The sequence below is a fragment of the Melanerpes formicivorus genome, unplaced genomic scaffold, assembly GCF_026170545.1.
Source record: "Melanerpes formicivorus ecotype bairdi unplaced genomic scaffold, bMelFor1.0.p_v2 SCAF_8, whole genome shotgun sequence".
Taxonomy (NCBI): Eukaryota; Metazoa; Chordata; class Aves; order Piciformes; family Picidae; genus Melanerpes; species Melanerpes formicivorus.
This window is the reverse complement of record NW_027142360.1, coordinates 25,340,425-25,364,043: the sequence shown is the minus strand read 5'-3', so window position 1 is coordinate 25,364,043 and position 23,619 is coordinate 25,340,425. Positions and strand designations below refer to the sequence as shown.

Here is a 23,619-nt window from a genome sequence, read left to right as displayed (position 1 = left end):
CCCCTGTTCCTCTTTTTCAGTCTGGATTCAGCTTCTTTCCTCTTCTTTTTATAATTTGGTTTGGTTTTGGACTAGGTGATGCTTCAGATCCCTTCCAGCCTGGTATTAATTCTGTGAATTCTGTTTGTGGTTGAAACTGAGTGCTGCAAATCAGCTTATTACTCATCCCAATAAGGGATGAAAAATGTGATGGAGCATACCAGGTTTCAAACCCAACTGTTTCCCTGTTGAAATAATTTTTGGAGTGTCTTGTGGAAGAGCACAAAAGCTCAGTCAAACCTTTAAAAGGATTTTCTGTATTCTCAATAAAGAAAGTTTACAACAGTGTGGCATGGAGAAAAGTGAAACTGTCTAAGCCTGGAGATCAGATCATAGACTGGGAGGGGTTGGAAGGGACCCCCAGAGATCACTGAGTCCAACCTCCCTGCCAAAGCAGGGTCACCTAGGGCAGGCCACGCAGAAATGCATCCAGGCAGGCTTGGAAAGTCTCCAGAGAAGGAGACTCCACAACATCTCTGCTCCAGTGTTACAGCACCCTCACAGTAAAGAAGTGTCTCCTCATGCTGAGGTGGAACTTCCTGTGTTCTAGCTTGTACCTGTTGTTCCTTGTCCTATTACTGGGCACCACCAACAAGAGCTGGCACCTTCATCTTGACAGCCACTCCTCAGATATTTACAGACATTATTGGTAATGCCTTTAAATACAGAATCGAATCAACCAGGTTGGAAAAGACCTTTGAGATCATTGAGTCCAACCTATCATCCAACACCATCTAATCAACTAAACCACGGCACCAAGTGCCTCATCCAGTCTCTTCCTAAACACCTCCAGGGATGGTGACTCCACCACCTCCCTGGGCAGCACATTCCAATGGCCAATCTCTCTTTCTGGGAAGAACAACTTCTTAACATCCAGCCTAAACCTCCCCTGGTGCAGCTTGAGACTGTGTCCTCTTGTTCTGACATTGATCAGATCCCCTCTCAGCCTTCTCTTCTCCTGACTAAACAGCCCCAGGGCTCTCAGTTTTACTTCATAGGAGAGGTATTCAAATCCCTTAATAATCCATATGGGAAACAGTTAGAAGATTTCCTAAAATGTTCCAGAACAAGAGGTATCCACATGACTTTATCCCTCCTTCTGGGGCTCTGTTTACATCTCAGAGCAGCAGAGCATTCTGCAGTATTAGCAGAAGTAAAATGAACCTAGATGAAGTAATATGCCTTCAAAAACTGTAGCAGAATACCCATGAGGTATTCCACAGAGGGCTGTTAGAGCCTTGGCTAACCATCAACAAACTTTTACCTTCTCTGATGCTAATTCTGAAGGCAAACTATTAGCAGAACCAGATTGCTAGTGCATATGTTTTATTCAAATAGGTCAGAATGTTCTTGCAGTAACTGTAAATGTTCCTGCTTAGGGTGGGGGATTTAAAACCTGTCTTCATAATATCACAGAATCCATCCAGTTGGAAGAGACCTTCAAGCTCATCCAGTCCAGCCTTTGATCCAGCACTGAAAGGTCAACACTAAATCATATCCCTAAGCACCAAGTCCACACACTGCTTAAACACCTCCAGGGATGGTTACTCCAGCAATGCCCTGGGCAGCCCATTCCAGTGTTTGAGAACCCTTTCAGTGAAGAAATATTTCCTACTATCCAGCCTCAACGTCCCCTGGTGCAGCTTGAAACCATTTCCTCTGGTCCTGTTGCTTGTCACCAAGGAGAAGAGGCTTCCCCCTCCTTGCTCCAGCCTCCTTTCAGTTGTAGAGAGCAATGAGGTCTCCTCTCAGCCTCCTCTTCTCCAGCCTGAACACCACCAGCTCCCTCAGACGTTCCTCCTAGGCCAGGTGCTCCAGACCCTTCACCACCCTCATTGTCCTTCTCTGGACGTGCCCCAGCCCCTGGGTGTCCTTCCTGTAGTGCCCCTCAGAACTGAACACAACACTCAAGGTGTGGCCTCTCCAGTGCTGAGCACAGGGGGATGATCCCCTCCCTGTCCCTGCTGGCTGCAGTGTTTCCACTCCACGCCAGGATGCCACTGGCCTTTTTGGCCACCTGGGCACTGCAGGCTCACATTCAGCTGGCTGTCAGCTAATACCCCGAGGTTCCTGTCCAAGCCTCAGCTTTCCAACCACACATCCCCAAGTCTATAGCTTACCATGGGGATGCTGTGACTCAGGTGGAGGACCTGGCTCTTGGCCTTGTTGGACTTCATGCAACATACATCATATTTGGCTGGGTTATTTGATGAACAGAGAAGCTTCCTCATTTTCCCTTTAATCTGGTTTATTTTTTATTGCAGGTAGCCTATCAGACAGGCAACTACACTTTAGCCAGAGAAGCATTTTCACCAATGTGGGATTATTTTGTTTCAACTTCTTCTCCAGTGCCTGCCACTGCAGCTGTTATTTCTGCACACAGCCATTTGACTCTATCTGAAAAAAGGTAAATGGCAAAAAAAAAGACAACCCCAAACCCCAAACCCCCCCAAACCAACAAACCAACCCCCATTTAAAAACCAGTTAATTATTGGGGTGCACATTTTACATCAAGGAGTAGCAGGTTGTGAAATTTAGTTCAGGTTTGCAGCATGAAAAAGCACTGAGTGAAAAAAAGAAAGGGTGTGAAACATGTTACAAAAATAGCCTTTTATAATTAGCAGAGGATCTGTGGTTATTTATGGAGCTCCTAGCATTTACAGCTCTCTGTAATGATTGTTTTCCAAAGATAATTGGGAAACATTTATGGAGTGGCTATTAATTTTGTGGGAGGCATTTTCATATGCAGAATGGGTAATAGGCACTAAGTTCTTCACTTCCTAATTAAGGGGGCAGCAGAGTTCAGGAGTTGTGGAAGTTATGTCAGGAACTACCCGAAACGAGGAGATGCTTTGCTAATTATGCTTTGAGGAGGCTTTGTAAATCTACTGATAATCCTTGAATGGACTGCAGTAATTTAGAGCAGGGATTTCAAACGAATTCCTTTATAAATACATTTGAAATGTTCAATAATAATATCACAGATATTCAATGGGGACAAAGCCCACCTTGAAATTCTGCAGTTACATTCACTTAAATTCCCCTCCCCTCCCCTCCCCTCCCCTCCCCTCCCCTCCCCTCCCCTCCCCTCCCCTCCCCTCCCCTCCCCTCTCCTCTCCTCCCCTCTCCTCCCCTCTCCCTCTCCTCTCCCTCTCCTCTCCCTCTCCTCTCCCTCTAGAAGTAACATTTGAATGAAGCTACTTTCAGGCAAATCAAATGACAAGAGAAAAAACTTGAGCAGCTGTGCAAAGCAGTGTCAGGCATTTTACTTTTCTGGCAGTTCTCTCCATGCTGAAATTCTTTTAAAAATCTATTTGTTTATCTGTCTACTCACAGAATGTGGAAGATTCTCAAAGCTGCAGTATCAAACATGAAACAAGGCAGTTTCAGTTTCACTGATCAGTTGCTAAGAAATTAACAGGCTAGCTTGAAAGTAGGTAGGATTTAGGGAAACAGTAGAGGGAGCTGAAAGGAAAGGAAACCTCTTGTTGCCAGCCAGAAGCCCTGTTGATGGCTCGGTAATGTCAAGTGTGTGACTGTGCCTACTTCTTGAGCTTCAGCCTCTTTTAGGAAATAGACTCGAGGAAAAAGGAGGAATTTCTTTCTCATACTTCACAGGATTTTTCCTGTAGCAAAACTGTGTAAAAATATATAACAAACACAAATGCCCTCTACTGCCGGGGAAGGAAAAAAAACCCACCCAAGTAGCAACAACAAAAATGCAGGCAGAAGAGAAGAGGTTCTTCTCATAATTACAATACATCAGTGACCAAAAGGAGAATGCTAACACTTAGTAATGGACTTCACAACTGCATGTGGCACAGTCAGAATACAGCGAAAGAAGGTGTAAGAGGAGACAGTTCCAATAAACAAACTGTGGCATCCCAAGTTTACAAAGGAAGTTCCAAGTAAATTTCTCTGGATTAATTAAAACAGCCAAGTTAAAGCTGTCTTAGGACAATAAAAAGTGGACAACACTTCGAGAAAGAGTAGAGTCTTATGCTTTGCTTTGCTTCTTCCCTCTTATCCTCTCTATCCTCTTCACCTCTATTCTCTTTTCCTCTCTTCTCTCATCTTCTCTTCTCTTCTCTTCTCTTCTCTTCTCTTCTCTTCTCTTCTCTTCTCTTCTCTTCTCTTCTCTTCTCTTCTCTTCTCTTCTCTTCTCTTCTCTTCTCTTCTCTTCTCTTCTCTTCTCTTCTCTTCTCTTCTCTTCTCTTCTCTTCTCTTCTCTTCTCTTCTCTTCACTTCACTTCACTTCTCTCCTCCTCTCTTCACTTCTCTCCTCCTCTCTTCACTTCTCTCCTCCTCTCTTCACTTCTCTCCTCCTCTCTTCTCTCCTCTCCTCTCCTCTCTGATATTAGAAACCTCAAGCCATTTTTTCAGGTTTATGTATAAACTTTATTTCCAAAAAGTAGTTACAGTAACCTATTTTGTTTTTTCTTGGGGGGGTCCATCAGCTTGAAACTCCAGCCTGCATTTTACTCTGATGCAGTTCCAGGCCTGTGATACCCAAATCATCACTCACTGGCTTTTACTGTTTTATGGTTTGTAGGTTACGTTTTGAAGCTCTGTCTCGGACTTCTCCTATAACCCTGCAGCTTTTCCTGAGGAATATATTCGTTGCCTGTGACATTGGTGTCATGGAAAGAGCACTCTTCTGTGATTCCATCCATTCCAGTGAAGTGCTTTATAAGGAACAAGTATGTGTGGCTTAAAATAATGCACTGGGTTTGATTTTTACTCTTTGATCATCTTCATCTCAGATCTGCAAGATGAATGTTGCAATTTACTAATCCTGTTTGCAGATTAATTGGTATCTGCTCTTCCTCTCTGAAGTATTTTAGCAGCTGTGGACTATTTTCTTTCCTGGTGGAAAGAGGGTTTCTGAATCAATTGTTGCCTAATCCCAAGCCCACTGATTCCAACTCAGGAAGGATTTTCCTTTATTTAAGTGGTGGTAGGCTGTAATTTAAGAATGAAGTCTAACCACAGTCATTTTTGTCTTACTAAGATGCTCCTTGGATTTTTCATTTTGAGCATTTCTGCTTTTTCATACATATATATATATTTGCAGTAATAGTGAATTTTGAACAGGGTTTCACGAGTTTAATACTAAATGTCTCTTATCTCAGACTTTCTTGTAGTAGAGGGACCTCAAGGATCAGCCAGTTCCAACCTCCCTGCCATGGGCAGGGACATCTCACATTACAGCTAGTTCCCACAGCCACAGCCAGCCTGGCTGCAAAAACCTCCAGGGATGAGGCTTCCACCACCTCCCTGGGCAACCTGTGCCAGTGTCTCACCACCCTTATGGGGAAGAACTTCTTCCTAACTTCCAATCTCAATCTCCCCATTTCTAGTTTTGCTCCATTCCCCCCAGTCCTATCACTTCCTGATACCCTCAAAAGTCTCTCCCCAGCTTTCTTGTAGCCCCCTTCAGATACTGGAAGGCCACAATTAGGTCTCCTTGGAGCCTTCTCTTCTCCAGACTAAACATTCCTATTCTGCTCTTTCTTTGCTGAAGTACTTGTCATGGAAAAATGTGAGCAGTTGATTACTCAGTGACTTTGCTGGGTCTGCTCACACATGCAAGGTCTGCAGCAGGGAACTGGAAAAGAAGGGAAGGAATTGTCACCCTCCCCTTAACCTCCTCTGAGAGGTAAGATGTGAAACTTCCACTCCACACAGGCTGAGGCTGTTAACCAGGCTGGTGAAATTACACAGGTAATTTCAGAGGGCACAATTAGCTTTGGAGCAATCATTTCCTCTAAAATCATGAATGATGTCGCATTTATGTGCTTCTAACAAAGGTCAATGTAAATTCATTATCAAACTTTTACCTTGCTTGCTGCTTACACTGCTTTTACACTGCAGTTATACAAGCCCTGTGAGGAGAGACTAAGGGATCTGGGGGTGTTTAGCCTGGGGAAGAGGAGGCTCAGGGGAGACCTTCTTGCTCTCTACAACTGCCTGAAGAGAGGTTGTAGCCAGGTGGGGGTCGGTCTCTTCTCCCAGGCAACCAGCACCAGAACAAGAGGACACAGTCTCAAGCTGTGGCAGGGAAAATTTAGGCTGGAGGTGAGAAGAAAGTTCTTCACAGGAAGAATAATTGGGCCCTGGAATGTGCTGCCCAGGGAGGTGGTGGAGTCACCATCCCTGGAGGTGTCCAAGAGGGGATTGGACGTGGCACTTGGTGCCATGGTTTAGTTAGTCAGGAGGGGTTGGGTGACAGGTTGGACTTGATGATCTCTGAGGTCTTTTCCAACCTTATTGATTCCATGATCTGTCTTCCTTTACCCTCAACTGATTTTAAACAGCAGAATTGATATTTTAATCCAAATGTGGTGGTGTTTGGGTTTTCTTTTTGTGGGTTTTGTTTGGTTATTTTTATTTTTCTGTTTGGTTTTGATGCTTTGTTTTTTTGTTGTGGTTTGTTGTTGTTGTTTTTGTTTTGCCTTTTTTCCCCCACAGGTTGCCAGGTTAGCAGAATGTGAAAGAATGACTGTGGCCATTGAACTCAGCAACTGGTTGAATGATACAAGCTACACCCTGCAGTCTGTGGTACAATGTTATGGGCTCCTTGCTCCAATGATTTATCACAAGATTTCTGCAGTGCCAGTAATTCAGGTGAAAGCATTTTAAGACAAAGCAGCTGGCATTTAAGTTCTGCTGTTATAGTGATTGGAATTCAACTTGAAATGAAATGAAGAATGGGAGAGCTAAATGTCCAGGCTTTGACTTTTTAGTAGGTGCTGAAAGTAAAGACTCTTATGGGTTTGTGTGTTTCCAGTGCATTGGTGTTTGGTGCATGTGATGACTTGCTAAAGGCATAGCTACCCCCTGGAAAGGGCTTCTCTTTCAGATTTCATAATGAAATGGAAAAGTAGTTCAGTCATAGAATGGTCCAGGCTGGAAGGGACCTCCAAAGCTCATCCAGTCTGACCTCCCCACAGTCAGCAGGGACATCCTCAATTAGATCAGGTTGCCCAGGGCCTCGTTGAGTCCTTGAATATCTCCAGGGATGGGGCCTCAACCACCTCCCCCGCAACCTGTTCCAGGGTTCCACCACCCTCTTTCCAGCTCTTGTTCTTTCCTTGCCTGATAGATAGAAAAAGGGGAAAAGATATCTTTTATTCTCAGAGCCCAGAGGAAACATTTTCATTTTGTATAAAATGAAGACCACCTCAATGTATTTTTAAGCAGTCCTTCCCTAGGAGTATGTCATCCCACTGAATTAACCATTCTTTGATTCCATGTTCATCAAATCAGCCAAAACCAAACCCAAATAAAATATCCAGGATGGACCTGTAAGTTAATAGCTGAGATTTTCTGTCAGCATCTCATTTATTCCAAAGGCCTGTGGTTGAAATCTTGACACTGTTCATTCAGTGGGAATTTTAGTCCTGGCTCTTTGAAGACCTAGCATATCATCCTATCTGTTAGATTGCAAGGTGTTTGTAATGTTTGCCATCAAATACAACAGGCTGCACAGAAGTACAAGCTTCTACCTCTGATGAAGACTCCAAACTTTGGTTTAACCCTTGGCTTTTTCTTTTGTTTGTGTGTATGTTTTTCACAGATCCTCATTAAGTGCTTGGCTGTCCTTCAAGAAATTCCAAGTGCTGCTTTGCAGAGGAAAAAGTCAGGGTATTATGAGAGTATTCAGCACATGATAGCTTGCACCTCATTTTATACAGCAAAGGTATGGTCTGTATTACTGTGCCTAGAGCTTAGTTTAAGCTATATTAGGAAGAAATTCTTTGCAGTGATGGTAGTGAGGCACTGGAACAGGTTGTTCAAGGAGATGATGGATGCCCCATCCATGGAGGTGCTTGAGATGAGGTTGGGTGAGGCCTTGAGCAACCTGGGCTGGTGGGAGGTGTCCCTGCCCATGGCAGAGGGGTTGGGACTGGATGATCTTCGAGGTCCCTTCCAACCCAAACCATTCTATGATTCTCTTGTCATTCAGGGGAAATAAAAAAACCCTTTAGTAAGCTGGCCTTCAGAGAGAGCTTTTAAACCTGACACACTTAAATAGCCAAGGGATAGAAATATTTATCACTAGCATTTGTATCAGTGCTTTTTCAATAATAATGACATTTGGACTTGTTAATAGAATTGAGAATATTCATTTGTTCAGAAAACAGACTGTAGCTATTAGTCCATGCCATGAAATGTGCATTTTCTGTCATCCTCTCATTTTCTATCATTGTGGGCACTTTTACACTGAAGGTAGCACTGCTTTTGATAAGGCCCATATGTAGTATAGAAATGTAATAGTGTATTTACTGCAGATAAGCCACACTTGTAGCTTTAATCAGATTAGCATATCTGGCTTATTTGCTAATTAGACACAAGAGATTTGTGCTGTTTAGTCCCACGTGCTGGCAGGAACACAAACACCTTGTTTAATCATGATACAGGTCTGAGGTGAAGCTAGGAAGTCAGTCTACAGGTTAGGATCAGGTCTGGTGAGGGTAGCTAGGTTCACACACAGCCCAGCAGGCTGCTCCATCGTGATGGGAACATTCTGAGGTCAAGCTGAGGAGGCAGGCCATGCATCAGGTATCCAGACCAGTGCATCCTTTGCTAGACCCAGGCATGACTTGAAACATGCTGGAGACCTGCACTCCTGCCACACAGGAGCAGGCAGGTCTGGAGGCTCAAGCCTGAGCTGAAGGTAGAGCTATCAAGGCCAATAAAGCCTATTAGGACCCTTGATACACAGTGTTTGTTGGATTCCCCAGCTGACTGGCTGGCTGATTGCACTGCTGGCTGTTTTCTGTTTTTTTTAGAGAGAGGCTTTCAACAGAACAACAAACAGAATGAGTGACTTGCAAAGGCTTCTGATAAATCCATGGTGTATGGCTTTCTGTTGAGTCACAGGCCATGTACTGTAATTATCCTAAAGTAACCTGTGCCCTTACTTTGTGTATCCCAAAGGCAAACATCCTAACCTGAAGTTACCTTTCACAGAGCAGGAGGTTTGAGAGCAGAGCAGGTAACCTGAAGTTGCCTTCCTTTGAGCTCCATCTAAAGAAGACAAAGCCCTCCAAAAGCATTCCCTACACTGCTCATTTATAAACTTCATACTTTGAATCAAGGAATTTCCCCTCTCCTGGGATTTTCAAAGGTATAAGAGAGGCAAAGGAGCATCATTTAGTTACCCTTTACATTCTTTGATAGCAGCACTGCCTGAGAAGAGGGAGAATGTCAGCCACAGAAACAGATACTTCTGGTTATGTCCTGCTATTCTCTGAGGGATAGGTTAAGCAGAGCACAGAGATACACACTGAAATTCCAATGATTTTACAGGTCTATAGTCCTGGGTATGGGGTTTTTTTGTTTGTGTTTTCCCCCCCTGCATCTTAAGTGTTGTGAAATTAGTTTCTCTTCATAATATGCCTGCATTTTGACAACTAAAAGTAGACAATAATGAATCACTGCATGTTGCACAAAAATACAACAGGTAACAGATGACTCTTTGATAGGTTCTACGTTCATGGAAAGAATATGAACTGGCAGTGATTATTGTGAACTATGGGAAAAAATTGTTGGATTCTTCAGCAGCAGGCTCACCCTGCCTGCCACAAGCTGTGAGCACTGAGGAAACACACAAGGAAGTTAAAGTAACTGCTCTGGATTTTACTACTTCTCCTCTCCCAATACTGTATTCTATTATTTCAAAGGCTTCGTTTGCTGCCTTTTTGTGTTAGAAGTGTTTGCACAGATGAAGAGTTTCTCTGTGGAATAGGAATTCCCAAAGGGCAGCAGAAAAGCTTCTGCTCAATTGTAACCATCTTAGTTAAGAGCAATTGCAGTGGGTGCAGGGTCTCCTCTTGTTCAGCTGGTGAGGGGGCTGGCAGTAGGGAGTTGGGGCTATTCAGTTTGGGGAAGGGAAGGCTCCAAGGAGACCTAATTGTGGCCATCCAGTATCTTAAAGGGGTCTACAAGGAAAGCTGGAGAGGGACTTCTGAGGGTGTCAGGGAGTGATAGGACTGGGGGAAATGGAGCAAGATTGGGTAGATTCAGATTGGATGTGAGAAAGAAGTTCTTCCCCATGAGGGTGGTGAGACACTGGAAGAGATTGTCCAGGGAGGTGGTGGAAGCCTCATCCCTGGAGGTTTTTAGGGCCAGGCTGATGTGGCTTTGGGCAACCTGCTGTAGTGTGAGGTGTCCCTGCCCATGGCAGGGGGTTGGAACTGGATGATCTTGAGGTCCCTTCCACCCCTAACAATTCTATGATTGATTCTATGATTATGGCTCAGAGCCACAAAGATCTTCAGGATCCTTGTACAAGAATCCTTAACCAATCTTCACAGATGCTAGGATTTTTTTCTGTCTAAAAAAGCATTCCCTCAACAATAAGAAGAGTAAAAATAGTCTATGCAGTGTAGCAGCGTAGCCTCTTTTTTGTGCAGCAGCTGGTTGGTACTGCTGTAGACTGGGCAATATTTCTCATCGGAGGAAGAACTTTTGAACTTCAAGTCCTTAATACTGAAATTAAAGACATACAACAAGTTGTGAGGATCCAGGACAAAGTTTTGTCCATTGTTTATTAGTGAATTTGTATTAGCTGGTCCCAGGTTCATAACAAAAAAAGCCAGAACGGGATCAAAGATGATAGGAACAATATAATATCTTGAGCTAAGTAGAACTGACTGGAAGCTACTTTTTCAGAGTGAAAATAAAAGACAAAGAACTTTCTTTCCAGAGGAGTATTTTTTATTTCTGTAGGCAGTAAATAATCCACAGACTATTTTTTTCTTCATGGAACACAACATATTTTATCAAACAATCTGTTCCAGTATGTTGTTGTGGTAGCATGTGGGACTTCCCCGAGAATTTATTTGGTGGCAGAGGCAACTCTACTCACTCCCTTGGAGATCAGTGGAGAATGAATCATGGCCAAGTGTTTGAACCTGTACAGAAAAAAGACAACTATGAACATCAACTTTGTTTCACTTAAAAAGTTAAGACAGTATCAATGAAATGGTCAGGTACAGAATTAGAGGAGTTGGGATCTGATATAATCTTCACTATTGACCTGTTGGTTTTAGTTGGGTGAAAGCTAACCCAGAGGTTTTGGAGTCTTTCAAAACCTGCCTGGATACATTCTTGTGTGAACTACCCTAGGTGATCCTGCTTTGTCAGGGGGGGTTGGACTTGATCTCTGGAGGTCCCTTCCAACCTCTAACATTCTATGATTGCTAAGTTTTCCTGACTAAGTATTCGCTCTTACAGCCCATTTCTTCCAAGACATCTGACTTAGCTGCAAGGGAAAAAGCAACAGAGAATCTAAATGCTCTTGAATCAAACCTCCTCAGACTGACAAAACCAGGTAGGTGTGCTCTTAGAACACTCCTTTCCTTTGGAGTTTGTTAGACCTCTGCTGAACACCAGACAGCCTGACCATTAAGTATAGTACCTGGAAGTTCATCAGTCACATCCATAAGCTGTTCATTAAGTGACAGCTATTTATAGTAGAAAAGAGAAAGCTTCTGAATGTCTCTGGGGAGGACAGTGAGAAATGTCAAAAGCAGACTCCGTGCTAAAGAAGAGTTTTTCTAGTCTTCAGTTATGATTCCAGGTAGAGTTTCTGTTACACACTATCAGTGCCATAATGGATTTGATTTGGTTATTGGTTTAGCTCGTGGATCAGAGCTTACAGGACAGGAAGATCCTTTTCTCCTTTACCCTGTGGTGTCATGCTGGACATCAAGCAATGCTTTTCGAGAAGGTAGGATACTTGGGGTTTATTTTAACTGTAAAGTCTTCTTTGCTGCAGAAAGTTGTCAGTAAAGCTCTCTACTTCTTGCTTGGAATAAACTGGAAACTCACTCACAAGCTCTCTGCTTCCTTCTTGGAAACTTTGTTTTCACTTTGTTTTCAAATATACAGAATCAAGTAAAACACAGACCAAGAAAGATTGTAATACAGTCACAGTTAGTGCATGAAATACGCACCACCAAATTATTTTAGATGTAAGGCATAGCTGCAATTATGGCTCAATTCAGCACCTTTCCCACCATAAATACAAGCCCTGTTAATTATTGGTTACTTTGTGGCAGTGATGAAATTCAGGAACAAATCACGTTTTCTTGAGTTTTTTGTTCAAGTCCTGCAAAAAGTTCTGAATGAAGAGAAGTTCCAATCTGTTCTGGAATGGGCAGAAGATGTGCAAGTTTACTTGAAAAGGTAAAGCTCTGTTGTGGTAGTAGTGAAAAATGTCTGCTTAGAGTAATCAGTGTCACAGTTCATAGAATGGTTTGGGTTGTAAGGGACCTTCAAGATCATCTTGTTCCAATCCCTCTGCTGTGGGCAGGGACACCTCCCACCAGCCCAGGTTGCTCAAGGCCTCATTCAACCTGGCCCTGAACACCTCCAGGGAGGGGACATCCACAGCCTCCCTGGACAACCTGTTGTAGTGTCTTGATTAGATAGTGTTGGATGATAGGTTGGACTCAATGATCTCAAAGGTCTCTTCCAACCTGGTTAATTCTATTCTATAGCACCTATTTGCCTTATTGTTGTGAGGAAGTGGGATAATAATATGTATGTTGGGTTAAAACAGAAACAAACTTGTCAGTGTAGTGTCCAAAATAAAACCCTATACTGAAAAGATTATCAATGGATACTGAAAAGGAACCAAATTGTAGACATTTAGCTCAGAAGATCCCCAAGAAATTTAACTCCAACTTTGTAACATTTAAACATGCTCACAAGTAAATTTGAAGGGCAAATAGTAAATGAAGAGAATTATTACAGGGAACAGGAATTGCTGGTAAAAAAAAGGGGACATGAATAAGTTCTTTGCAGAATTTGGAAAAATCACAGAATCAACCAGGTTGGGAAAGACCTCAGAGATCATCAAGTCCAACCTATTACCTAATACCTAACACCTCATGACTAACTAAACTTCATGGCTTCAAGTGCCATGTCCAATCCTGTTTTGTTTCACTAGGAGTTAGGAAGGCGAGGTAATTGTTGCCTGTAAATTCAGAGATCTATGATAAACCTTCCTATTTTCCAGAGGGGAAGAAGGAAAGAAAACCTGAATTTAAAACTCCTTGTGAAGTAGGAATTGCATGTGCTTCACTTTGCTCCCAAAGATAGCCCTTTAGCTATGGGAGGAGTTCAGCATGAGTGATGGCAATTGTAGTGACTTTCACACTGATTGTTTGGCAGGAGGAACAATCACTTCCTCAGCAGCAATGGAAATTCAACACCCATCATAAGCTCCCCCACTCTCTCAGAAAGCATGGAGAAGCACACTGCAGGAGCTGGGAAGCCTCAGAAAGTGAGTTTTGTTTTTAAGAAGTCATTTCTGTCTTTACTGGGCAGCAATACCATAAGAAGAGAAAGGATTTTTAACAGCTGTCTCATGCAAACCTCAGCTGGAAGCCTGCACAGTTACTGAAGTTTGGAGGACAAGCTCCAGTCCTCAGCTCGCCTCTGCACTCCCAAAACCAGGGCAAAAAGCTGGCATGGGATTTATTTGAAAGACCAAAAATTGTGAGGAATTTGAGATGGGTCAGGCTAATGATTTCCAAAAAGCAGTGAAAACTTGGCTTTCATCAGCTCCCTTTGGAAACCTCAACATGTTAATAGGAAACAGCTTGGGTACTGTTGCATTAAAGAGATCGGCTTAGGTCTTGTGCTTGCACTCTTCATGACTCCTTATACAGACATTTTAATTGCACAATGAATTTCTTTGTTCATAGTTCTTACAAAATAAATGTTTGCCTTTATTGGAAGGTAAGAACAATCCTAATGGATTTGCATTGTTTTGGAGGAAGAGTTTTCCCCCTCATAACCCACTAGTAATGGTGCAGTGCTGCTATTGTCTGAGACAGATTAGAATCATAGAATCAGAGAATCATTTAGGCTGTAAAAGACCTTTAAGATCATCAAGTCCAACCATTAATCCAACCCTACCAAGTCTACATCAAGCCATATCCTCAAGCACCACATCTACACAGCTTTTAGACACCTCCAGGGATGGCAATTCAACTGCCTCCCTGGGCACCTGTTCCAATGCCTGACAGCCTTCTCAGGTAGAAGTTTTCTCCTCATGTCAATCTTAAACCTCCTCTGGTCCAGCTTGAGGCCATTCCCTCTTGTCCTGTCATTAGGGACAAGAGACTAACTCACAACAGCCTCCCTTCAGGTAGTTGTAGAGAGCAATAAGGTCTCCCCTCAGCCTCCTCTTCTTAGGGAAAGGCTTTTCTTTCTCAGGCCTTACATTGCAATTTTGCTCTTTATCAGAATAGGAAAAGAACTATCATTATTTTTGAGATGAAAGCCAGTAATAAATGAAAGGCATTTGGGAACCTGGATGCCTTCTTAGTGTCATTTGACATTTACCTTCCAGGAAAATGGTGAAGCTCCTGGAACATTAAATCTCTGTTTTTCTGTCTTACTTTGACTTCTGCAGAAGCAGAACAGTATGTAAATCCTGGAACTGTTTGTCAATCTGCTGTATATCTCAAATAATTGATACTGTAGGCATTTTAAGTATATTTCAAGATTTTCATGGAAGATTTAAAGAGTACAGTAGCCAGGTGGGGGTTGGTCTCTTCTTCCAGGCAACCAGCACCAGAACAAGAGGACACAGTCTCAAGCCATGCCAGGGGAGGTTCAGGCTGGATGTTAGGAAGAAATTCTTCACAGAGAGATTGGCCTTTGGAATGTGCTGCCCAGGGAGGTGGTGGAGTCACCATCACTGGAGGTGTTTCGGGAGACACTGGGTGGTTATTTGATTAGACAGTGTTGGATGATACATGGCACCATGTGCCATAGTTTAGTCATGAGGTCTGTGGTGACAGGTTGGACTTGATGATCTTTGAGGTCTCTTCCAACCCTGGGGATTCTGTTAGTGACTCGATCTCAAAGGTCTCTTCCAACCTGGTTAATTCTATTCTATTCTAACCTCACCCTCAAAGAAATCAGAGGCATCAACTCTGAAGAAACCAAGGAAAGAAGCCTTGAGTCCTATTCAACATAAACATCAATCCAGAAAGAAATCAATCTTAATAAAGTCTCTAGAAGCAGAAGGGTAAGTGAAGACAACTTGTCAGGTTCCTATAAAGAGCAACATATTTTGACTGAACTTTAGTTTATTCTATTTAAACCTCCTTCCCCCCCCATCAAATGGATGAATTTTTGAACAGACCACTCACTTCCCTGTTTTAGTTTGATATGAAGAGAGCTTCTACTCAAGAGAACAATTTCATTTCTGTTTGAGAGGATAACTATTGAAGATTTTGGAGTCTGTATTAATAATCAAAGATTATATTTAATTTCTGTTAACTTGAGAATGTTGATCCATCCACTACCACCATTCTTGCACCCATCCCAGAGCTAGGGGCAAGACCCTCAACCAGCCAAGATACCACCCAGAGGAGCTCAGCCCCATAAGGAGCCCCAGGCAGAACCTGTGGAGGATATTGGAGGAGTCATCAATCATGGCCCTAACAACCGGGGGGCCACCAGGCCCCCCGGCCTTTGTTGTCACCACCACCAACACCCAGTGTGCACCAGGGGCACTCACCAGGGATGAGAGGAGGATCCTCAGCCCAGATGGGCTCAGCTTAGGGCTTCTGCTTTTCCTGGGGGGGATTAAATAGGGGAGGAATAGGTGGGGAGGGAAAGTGGCCACACCTGGGGTGGGAGGAGACTCCAACAGAGCCCAGGTGCTCTGGGTTTGAGGAGGAAGAAAAAGGGGGAAAATGGGGCAGATGGGGTGGAAAAGGGGCAGAGTGTGAAGCCAGTGTAATTGAGAAAGAATGGATATCAAAATAATATTCAAACATGAATTATTGGCATTTAGTGATTGCTAGATGCTTAATATGGCCAGTTTCAGGATGTTCCACTACTCTTGGGTATTAAATAGTTTGGTGCTGGTCTCTTCTCACAGGTAATTAGTGATAGAACAAGAGGCCTCAAGCTGTGACTGGGTAGGTTTAGACTAGACAGCAGGAAACATTTATTCCCAACAAGAGTGGTCAGGCTTTGGAATGTGCTGCCCAGGGAGGTGCTGGAGCCACCAACCCCGGATGTGTTTAAAGGTAGTTTGGATGTGGTGCTTGGGGACATGGTTAAGGGGTGAACCTTGTAGAGTAATGTTCTGGGTTGGACTTGGTGATCCTGAGGGTTTTTTCCAACCTGAATGTTCCTGTGATTCTGTGGTGTAAAAGCTGTGTTTGTCTGCATGCTATGATGCTCTTCAAACTGGGCTGGGGAGCTTACCTCTTAGGAGTCTAATAAACAATGTTTACTTGTTCCTGATGTTCAGCTGGTTTCAGAGTGCTTTTGGCATCCTTTTGTTAGTCTTTTTTTGGATTAGTTGTTCTATAGCTTTTGGAAAACTATTTCTTGATAGAAACAAATCAAAATTAATTTACATATTTTCTTGGCAAATGATTGCATTCATTTGCTTAAGCCACCCATTCATTTGCTTAAGCCACCCATTTATTTCATAGAATCATAGAATGGCTTATGTTGGAAGGGACCTCAGAGACCATCTAGTCCAACCTCCCCACCATGGGCAGGAACACTGCACAACTAGTCTTGGCTGCTCAAGGCCTCATTGAACCTGGCCTTGAACACCACCAGGGAGAAGGCATCCACAACCTCCCTGGGCAACCTGTTCCAGAGTCTCACCACCCTTATATTGAAGAACTTCTTCCTAAGATGCAATCTAAATCTCCTCTCCCTCAGCTTCAAACCATCCCCCCTTGTCCTATTGGTAGACACCCCTATGAAAAGTCCCTCTCCAGCCTTCAATTGCCCTCCAGCTCTTTGCTTAACCATTCTTTTTTCCTGTGACAGAAAGAACCCACCCTATTGAACTGACTTTGATGGCCTTCAGTGGAAGGGGGAAGTTTATCTTATCATGGGCTTTTTTTGCTTCTTCAGCTACTCTTTCACATCTTGCACAGTAATATTGTTGCATAATGTGATCAGCGTTGTATATGATGTACTGTTCTGCCTTCATTTTAAAGGTGGAAAGCAAGAAAGCAGGCAAATAACTTAGATTGATAAAGGGATCAGCTTATAAAGAAAACCAATAAAAATGAGATTTGATTTGATCTCAGGATTTTATGTGTGCAGGTAATACAGAACTGTTTGATCTGGCAGAGAAACATAAAATATATATATATATATACCTGTGGCTGGAAATTAAAGCCAGGCATCCAAATGTGAAATAGTTTACTTCACATTGAGGATGATTAGCTACCAAAGCACAGCAATAAAATCAAAGATCCCAGTTTATAGTATAGTAGCAGTAGACCCTCCATCTCCTGAAGAGGCTGTGTGAAACACATTGTATTTGCTGTAATAATCTGTTTGGATGATTCAAGTACAAATAGCTTCAAATAGCTAAACTTTTTGTGAGTAGTGAGAGAAATATCTTCTGGAAGCTGATAAAAATCTAAGATAGGATTTACTGTGCTAAGTGTGTTTAAAGAGGGAAAGCAAAGTTGCTTTTCTTGACTGCAGCTCAAATCCTTTTGCAATAAATATGTCATATGCTTCTGAGTTAATACAAGTCTGCATGGCCAGCAGATTGAGAGAGGTGATTCAACCAATCTGCTCTGTTCTGGTGAGACCTCACTTGGAGCACTGTGTCCAGCTAAGGGAACACCAACACAAGAGACACAGACCTGCTGGAGTGGGTCCAGAGTAGGGCCATGAGGATGATCAGAGCTGGAATACCTGTCCTGTGAAGACAGGCTGAAAGAACTGGGGCTGTTCAGCTTGGAGAAGTGAAGGCTCCAGGGAGACCTTGTAATTGCATCTCAGTCTCTGAAGGGGACCTACAGGAAGGCTGGGGAGAGAAGGGCCTGTGGGGATAGGGCAAGGTGCAATGGTTTGAAACTGGAGCAGAGTTTGGGACATCAGGAGGAAGTTCTTTACAATGGGAGTGATGAAATACTGAAACAGGTTGCCCAGGGATATGGTTGAGGCCCCATCCCTGAAGACATTCAAGGCAAGAATTGGTGTGGCCCTGGTCAGCCTGATCTAGTTGGAGGTGTCCCTGGTAACTGCAGGATAAGATGACTTTTGAGGGCCCCTTCCAAGCCAATGCAATCTGTGAATCTGTAAATCCATGATACACAGTGGGATACTTCTGTGTATCTTTACCACTATTTTTCTTTTCCAGAGCCTCAAGAAAACACAGTTTCATGTTTTGCTACTTAATATATTTTCTTTCAGGAAAAGTGAGGAAGAGTTGCTAACAATAGCTCGTCACAACTTAGTGGTACTGCTGAAACCACTCGTGAGGAATTACTTAAACCGAAAGATATTTAAGCAAATATATCTTGAAGAGATGCCCTGGAGATCTCAGATGAATATCTGCCTGGCAGTTGCACACTACAACTTGTTTAAAATGAAATTGGATGAGCAATACAACGTTGGGATTTGTGGCTCACAGCATCTGAGCAGGTACATCTCCCTGCATTGCTGGGGACTGCTGTTAACATAGCTCTGGGCGTTGTTGTCATTAATGCAAACAGATCAGTCAGTTTATTACATGAAGAGCTCAGCTTCCAAACGTAGTTTGATTTACTATGGAGCAAGCTTTGCTTTTCTATCCTGATGGACTGGGTTCAGAGAAGGGCCACGAAGATGATCAGGGGCTTGGAGCATGAGGATAGGCTGAGGGAGCTGGGGTTGTTGAGCCTGGAGAAGAGGAGGCTCTGGGGAGACCTAATAGCAGCCTGCCAGTAGAGAACCTACAGGAATGATGGAGAGAGACTGTTTACAAAGGCCTGCAGTGACAGGACAAGGGGTAATGGCTTTAAGCTGGAGAAGAGCAGATTTAGATTGGATGTTAGGAAGAAGTCCTTTACTATGAGAGTAGTGGAAAACTGGAACAGGTTGCCCAGGGAGGTAGTTGCAGCCCCATTCCTGGAGATATTCAAGGTGAGGCTCGACAGGGCTCTGGGCAACCTGATCTAGTTGAGGATGTCCCTGCAGAGGGGGTTGGACTGGATGAGCTCAGGAGGTCCCTTCCAGCCTGGACCATTGTGTGAGTCTATGATTCTATATAGCTGGTGACCTGCACATTTTCAGTTGCCCACTTGACTGGTCAGAGAAAAGTTTTGACCTGTACTATGCTGTGCTACTTTTTGCTTCCTTATAACTTTTGGCTTGTCGTTCATTGTTTCTGATTCCTAAAGCTGATGTAAAATAATCAAAATCCACTGTTGAGAAACTGTTTTTTATCTGTGTATATCAAAAGCCTTTTAAAAATATTATTTATGAAGATTTTTTTTTAATGCTGTCTTCTTTTTCTCCCATCCTGCAGTTACAATATTCTGGATCCTGATATATTCTCATTAAGTAATTCTGGCGTTCTCATGGTGAGGGATGCTGTAGAGAATAACATGACAACACCAACTCCTCCTGTCTTTAAAATGTCAAGAGTGACCAAAAAAGAAACGTGTAAGAACTTTTAATGGGTACACAACTGCAATCCCTTTCAGCTTTTCCTTTCTTTCTCTGAATTTTTATCTTGGCCTTCATCTGGGTTTCAAAAGTGCTCTCTTTTTGGCTTACCTTGTGTAAAAGAAGTCATAGTCAGTCATGGGTCATTTATAATAACTCTGAGCACTGTTTATTGTGTTGATAAATACGTTGCTTTTAATCATGTAGCTATTCTTTATCCTACACTCTAGTATCAAGTTTATATATTCTAATAAATCAGAGATATTGGCTTCTTATTTGCACACTGCTTAGACCTATTAAACTGATAATATTCCAGGTTATTCTAAATGCAATTATTTTCCTCAGCTTCCTGGTTGTTACTTGGCCTGTGGCTTCCTTTCCATTTTCTAACAGGTCAATAAGTCTTTCTTAAAATGATATATTGAAGTTTTATTATTGTCTTTCAAATGTTAAGTAGCGTAATTGAGATTTCCTTCTCTATTGTTTGCTCTCCAGTGTTTTCCTGTGGCAGAGAATTCCTCAGGATCTATTTTTTATCTCCTCCCACTTTTACCTCAATTTTCTGTCTTTTACATTTGGCTCTTCTCTCAGCTGTTTTCAGTAACATCCTCTGAGGGTTCAACAGGTAATTGTAAAATATAGGACTTGGACACCTCAGGCATTGGCGATAACGCAAAAGTCAACCCAGAGTAGTCTGCATAGCCACCTTAAGCTTGTCTTTTCAATAGCACTTCAGCTGTGGAGAGCAAAACTCTCCTGTCACTTCATGTAGGTCTTCCTTAGGTAGGAGCCAACCACCCTCTTTGCCTTATCCACCAAGCTCCCACCAAAAAATGGCAGTTGAATTTACTGATTCTCTTTGCAACAGCCTACTTTTAGCCTTCTCTTGCTTAACAAGTCACTGAGAACCAAGTCACTGAAAGTTACTCAGAACTAATGAAAATCTTGTTTACTGCTTCCTAACTTAGCAACACTGAATGAAAATGTCATGAATTGTGTCCTTTGCCATGGAGTTCAAATATTGTTTAGCTTGAAATTAGCCTCTCCCTGAAACCTACAGCTCAGGTATTTCTGTATCCCACTACCACGAACTTTTGTATTTCCCTTTGGAGGATATTTGGCATTGAATAAAACAATAAAGCAAATTTTCTCCTCTACCACAGAATTTGCCAGAAGTCTTCACTTCTTCCTACCTTCCCTAATGGCTGGAGACAGCAACACTAACGGCTGGCGCTCCTCTGCTGTGAGGACAGACTGAAGGAGTTGGGACTGTTCAGACTGGGGAAGAGAAGGCTCTGAGGAGACCTTATTGTGGCCTTCCAGTATCTGAAGGGGGCTACAAGAAAGCTGGGGAGGGACTTTTTGAGGGTGTCAGGGAGTGATAGGACTTGGGGGGATGGACAAAAACTAGAAATGGGTAGATTGAGATTGGATGTTAGGAAGAAGTTCTTCCCCATGAGGGTGGTGAGGCATTGGCACAGGTTGCCCATGGAAGTGGTGGGAGCCTCATCCCTGGAGGTTTTTGCAGCCAGGCTGGCTGTGGCTGTGGGCAACCTGCTGTAGTGTGAGCTGTCCCTGCCCATGGCAGGGGGGTTGGAACTGGCTGATCCTTGAGGTCCCTTCCAACACAGGAGATTCTATGATTCTCCTTTCTAAATGCCCCAATTTCAGAATGATTCCTGGGAGCTTCCCACATGATGATTTCTTCCTAAAACTTAACTTCTCTGAGGGTTGTGTTTTGGCTTTGAGGCTGAAATCTGTTTGGTACATGTGATTATTTTGTTCAAGTGTGGTGGTTTTTTTACATCCCTGCTACTCCCAATGCTTAAGTAAAAGCATCTTATATGTTAAATATCACAACCTTATAAATATGATAACCTTAAACGTTGGCATTTCCTAACATTTAAGTATTTCAGCTGCCACAGGAAAATCCTAGCTGACTGATAATTTTTTTTTGCTTCATTTTTATGTTTTGAGGACTCATTTTTAACCCCTGAATATTTCTTTCCTATTCAGCTAAATCTTCTGGTCGCAGAAGCAAGCTGAGCAAAACTTCAACGCTGGACACAGAATTCTCTGGGTCCTCCACAGAGTCTAACAAGTTTCTGCCCAATAACATTTTATTGCAGTATTTTACAAGAATATTCTTGCATTTAAGAAGAGCAGTGGTAAGAATGGCATTTTTATTAACCATTTTGTTAGCACACATTGCATTACAATAAGAGCCATGAGGATGATGAGAGGGGTGGGGCACCTCTCCTGTGAAGACACATTGAGAGAGCTGGGGCTGATCAGTCAGCAGAAGAGAAGGCTCCAAGGAGACCTTATTGTGGCCTTCCAGTATCTGAAGGAGGCTGGGAGGGACTTTTTAGGGTGCCAGGGAGTTATAGGACTGGGGGGGATGGAGCAAAACTAGAAATGGGTAGATTGAGATTGGATGTTAGGAAGAAATTGTTCCCCATGAGAGTGGTGAGACACTGGCACAGGTTGTCCAGGGAGGTGGTGGAAGCCTCATCCCTGGAGGTTTTTGCAGCCAGGCTGGATGTGGCTCTATGCAACCTGCTCTAGTGTAAGGTGTCCCTGTCCATGGCAGGGGGGTTGTAACTGCATGATCCTTGAGGTCCATTCCAGCCCTGACAATTCTGATTCTGTGATTTGCTACTTTCTACTCCTCATGTTTGTTAAATCTTTTTGAAGACACTTGCAGATTAACTTTTCCCTTGACAGCTCTTAGTGAATGCTATGGTAGTACAAACTGAAAGACCAGTGATTGAAAGACTGAATCTTCTTCCCACAAACCTTTCTAAAACCAAGTAAAACCACAAGTACACCAAAATCAATTGCATTCAATGACCAATTAGTGCTTCTATGATCATCTCCAAATTAAGGTTATGTAATGCTTTGTATAAATGGAAATATTGAATGATCTGTTATTAAAGCTTCTATGATCATCTCCAAATTAAGGTTATATAATGCTTTATATAAATGGAAATATTGAATGATCTGTCATTAAAAATGATCTCTAGGCTGTAATTTTGAACGATTACTTAGACCTAAGCTTTGCAATGCAAGCATGAGGCTCTTAGTTTCTGTATTTTCAAAGTATAATTGTATTTGGAATGATCTGCACAGGTTCTTGCTCACCGTGGTGGCTACTGGACGCTGCTCCAAAATGCTTGTCGAGAGCTTTGGAACTATGCTCAAGAATTCCAGCTGCTAGCTAACCATTCACATTTCCATCCAGAGGCACTTCCCATTACCAGGGATTTACTTAGAAACACCATCTGGTTACCATTTTATCTGGCAGCAGACACGATCATTGATATGATCATTGAACTCCAAGCAAGCAGGTCTCTTAAGGTAACAATGATCTTTAATTAGATGCTGTGCTTCTTACTATCACATAAAAGGCTTGAAGTGATAGGATGAGAGGGAATGAATTGAAGCTTGAGGAAGGCAGATTGAGACTGGAGATTAGAAAGAAATTCTTTCCTGTGAGGGTGGTGAGACACTGGAACAGGTTGCCCAAGGAGGTTGTGGATGCCTCCTCCCTGGAGGTTTTCAAGGCCAGGCCTTTAGCAGCCTGGGCTAGTGGAAGGTGTCCCTGCCTATGGTGGGGGGTTGGTGCTAGATGATCTCCAAAGTCCCTTCTAACACAAACTATCCCATGTATCTATGAATCTTCAGAAGAGAGATTCCTTTCTCTTGCATTATATTCTGATACCTCTAGGTTACTCTCTGTACCAAGTTTTTAGAGGATCACAGCATTAATTTGGTTTGTCTTGAAAAAGCAAGTTTGAAAATAACAGGCAGAATAATGTTTCTTCACTGCAGATTGTGGATCCTGAAGGAGACTTCTGCATTCCCAGTTGTTTAGGAGGTATTATGGATGAGAATGGTGGTTCCAGTCTCCATCCACAGTCTCCTCTGGATGATGTGAATGTGGTTGACTTGAAGTGGATATGTAATCTGATTCTTAAAACAATAGAATTGCTGTATCAGATGAAGAAGTGGGAATCCCTGGTCCACATAGCTGCACAATTTAATACAGTTACACAGTAAGTCACACCAGTCCTAGTAAGAACTAAAGAGGAATATTTTGTAGTTAAATACAGTGTCATT

The 23,619-nt window shown here is 42.8% G+C and overlaps 1 protein-coding gene across 1 annotated transcript in view; it reads left to right on the top strand.

Moving 5' to 3' along the window:
- CFAP54 (cilia and flagella associated protein 54) overlaps positions 1-23,619 on the top strand; it is a 111,876-nt gene that overhangs the window by 41,427 nt on the left and 46,830 nt on the right. The window contains exons 24-38 of the mRNA XM_068142887.1: positions 2,304-2,446; positions 4,592-4,739; positions 6,511-6,666; positions 7,619-7,741; positions 9,531-9,668; positions 11,284-11,380; positions 11,690-11,779; positions 12,111-12,237; positions 13,228-13,339; positions 14,985-15,097; positions 18,262-18,492; positions 19,358-19,494; positions 21,514-21,665; positions 22,630-22,857; positions 23,332-23,555. Coding sequence (XP_067998988.1) covers positions 2,304-2,446; positions 4,592-4,739; positions 6,511-6,666; positions 7,619-7,741; positions 9,531-9,668; positions 11,284-11,380; positions 11,690-11,779; positions 12,111-12,237; positions 13,228-13,339; positions 14,985-15,097; positions 18,262-18,492; positions 19,358-19,494; positions 21,514-21,665; positions 22,630-22,857; positions 23,332-23,555 — 2,219 coding nt within the window. The remainder of the gene's footprint in view (positions 1-2,303; positions 2,447-4,591; positions 4,740-6,510; positions 6,667-7,618; positions 7,742-9,530; positions 9,669-11,283; positions 11,381-11,689; positions 11,780-12,110; positions 12,238-13,227; positions 13,340-14,984; positions 15,098-18,261; positions 18,493-19,357; positions 19,495-21,513; positions 21,666-22,629; positions 22,858-23,331; positions 23,556-23,619) is intronic.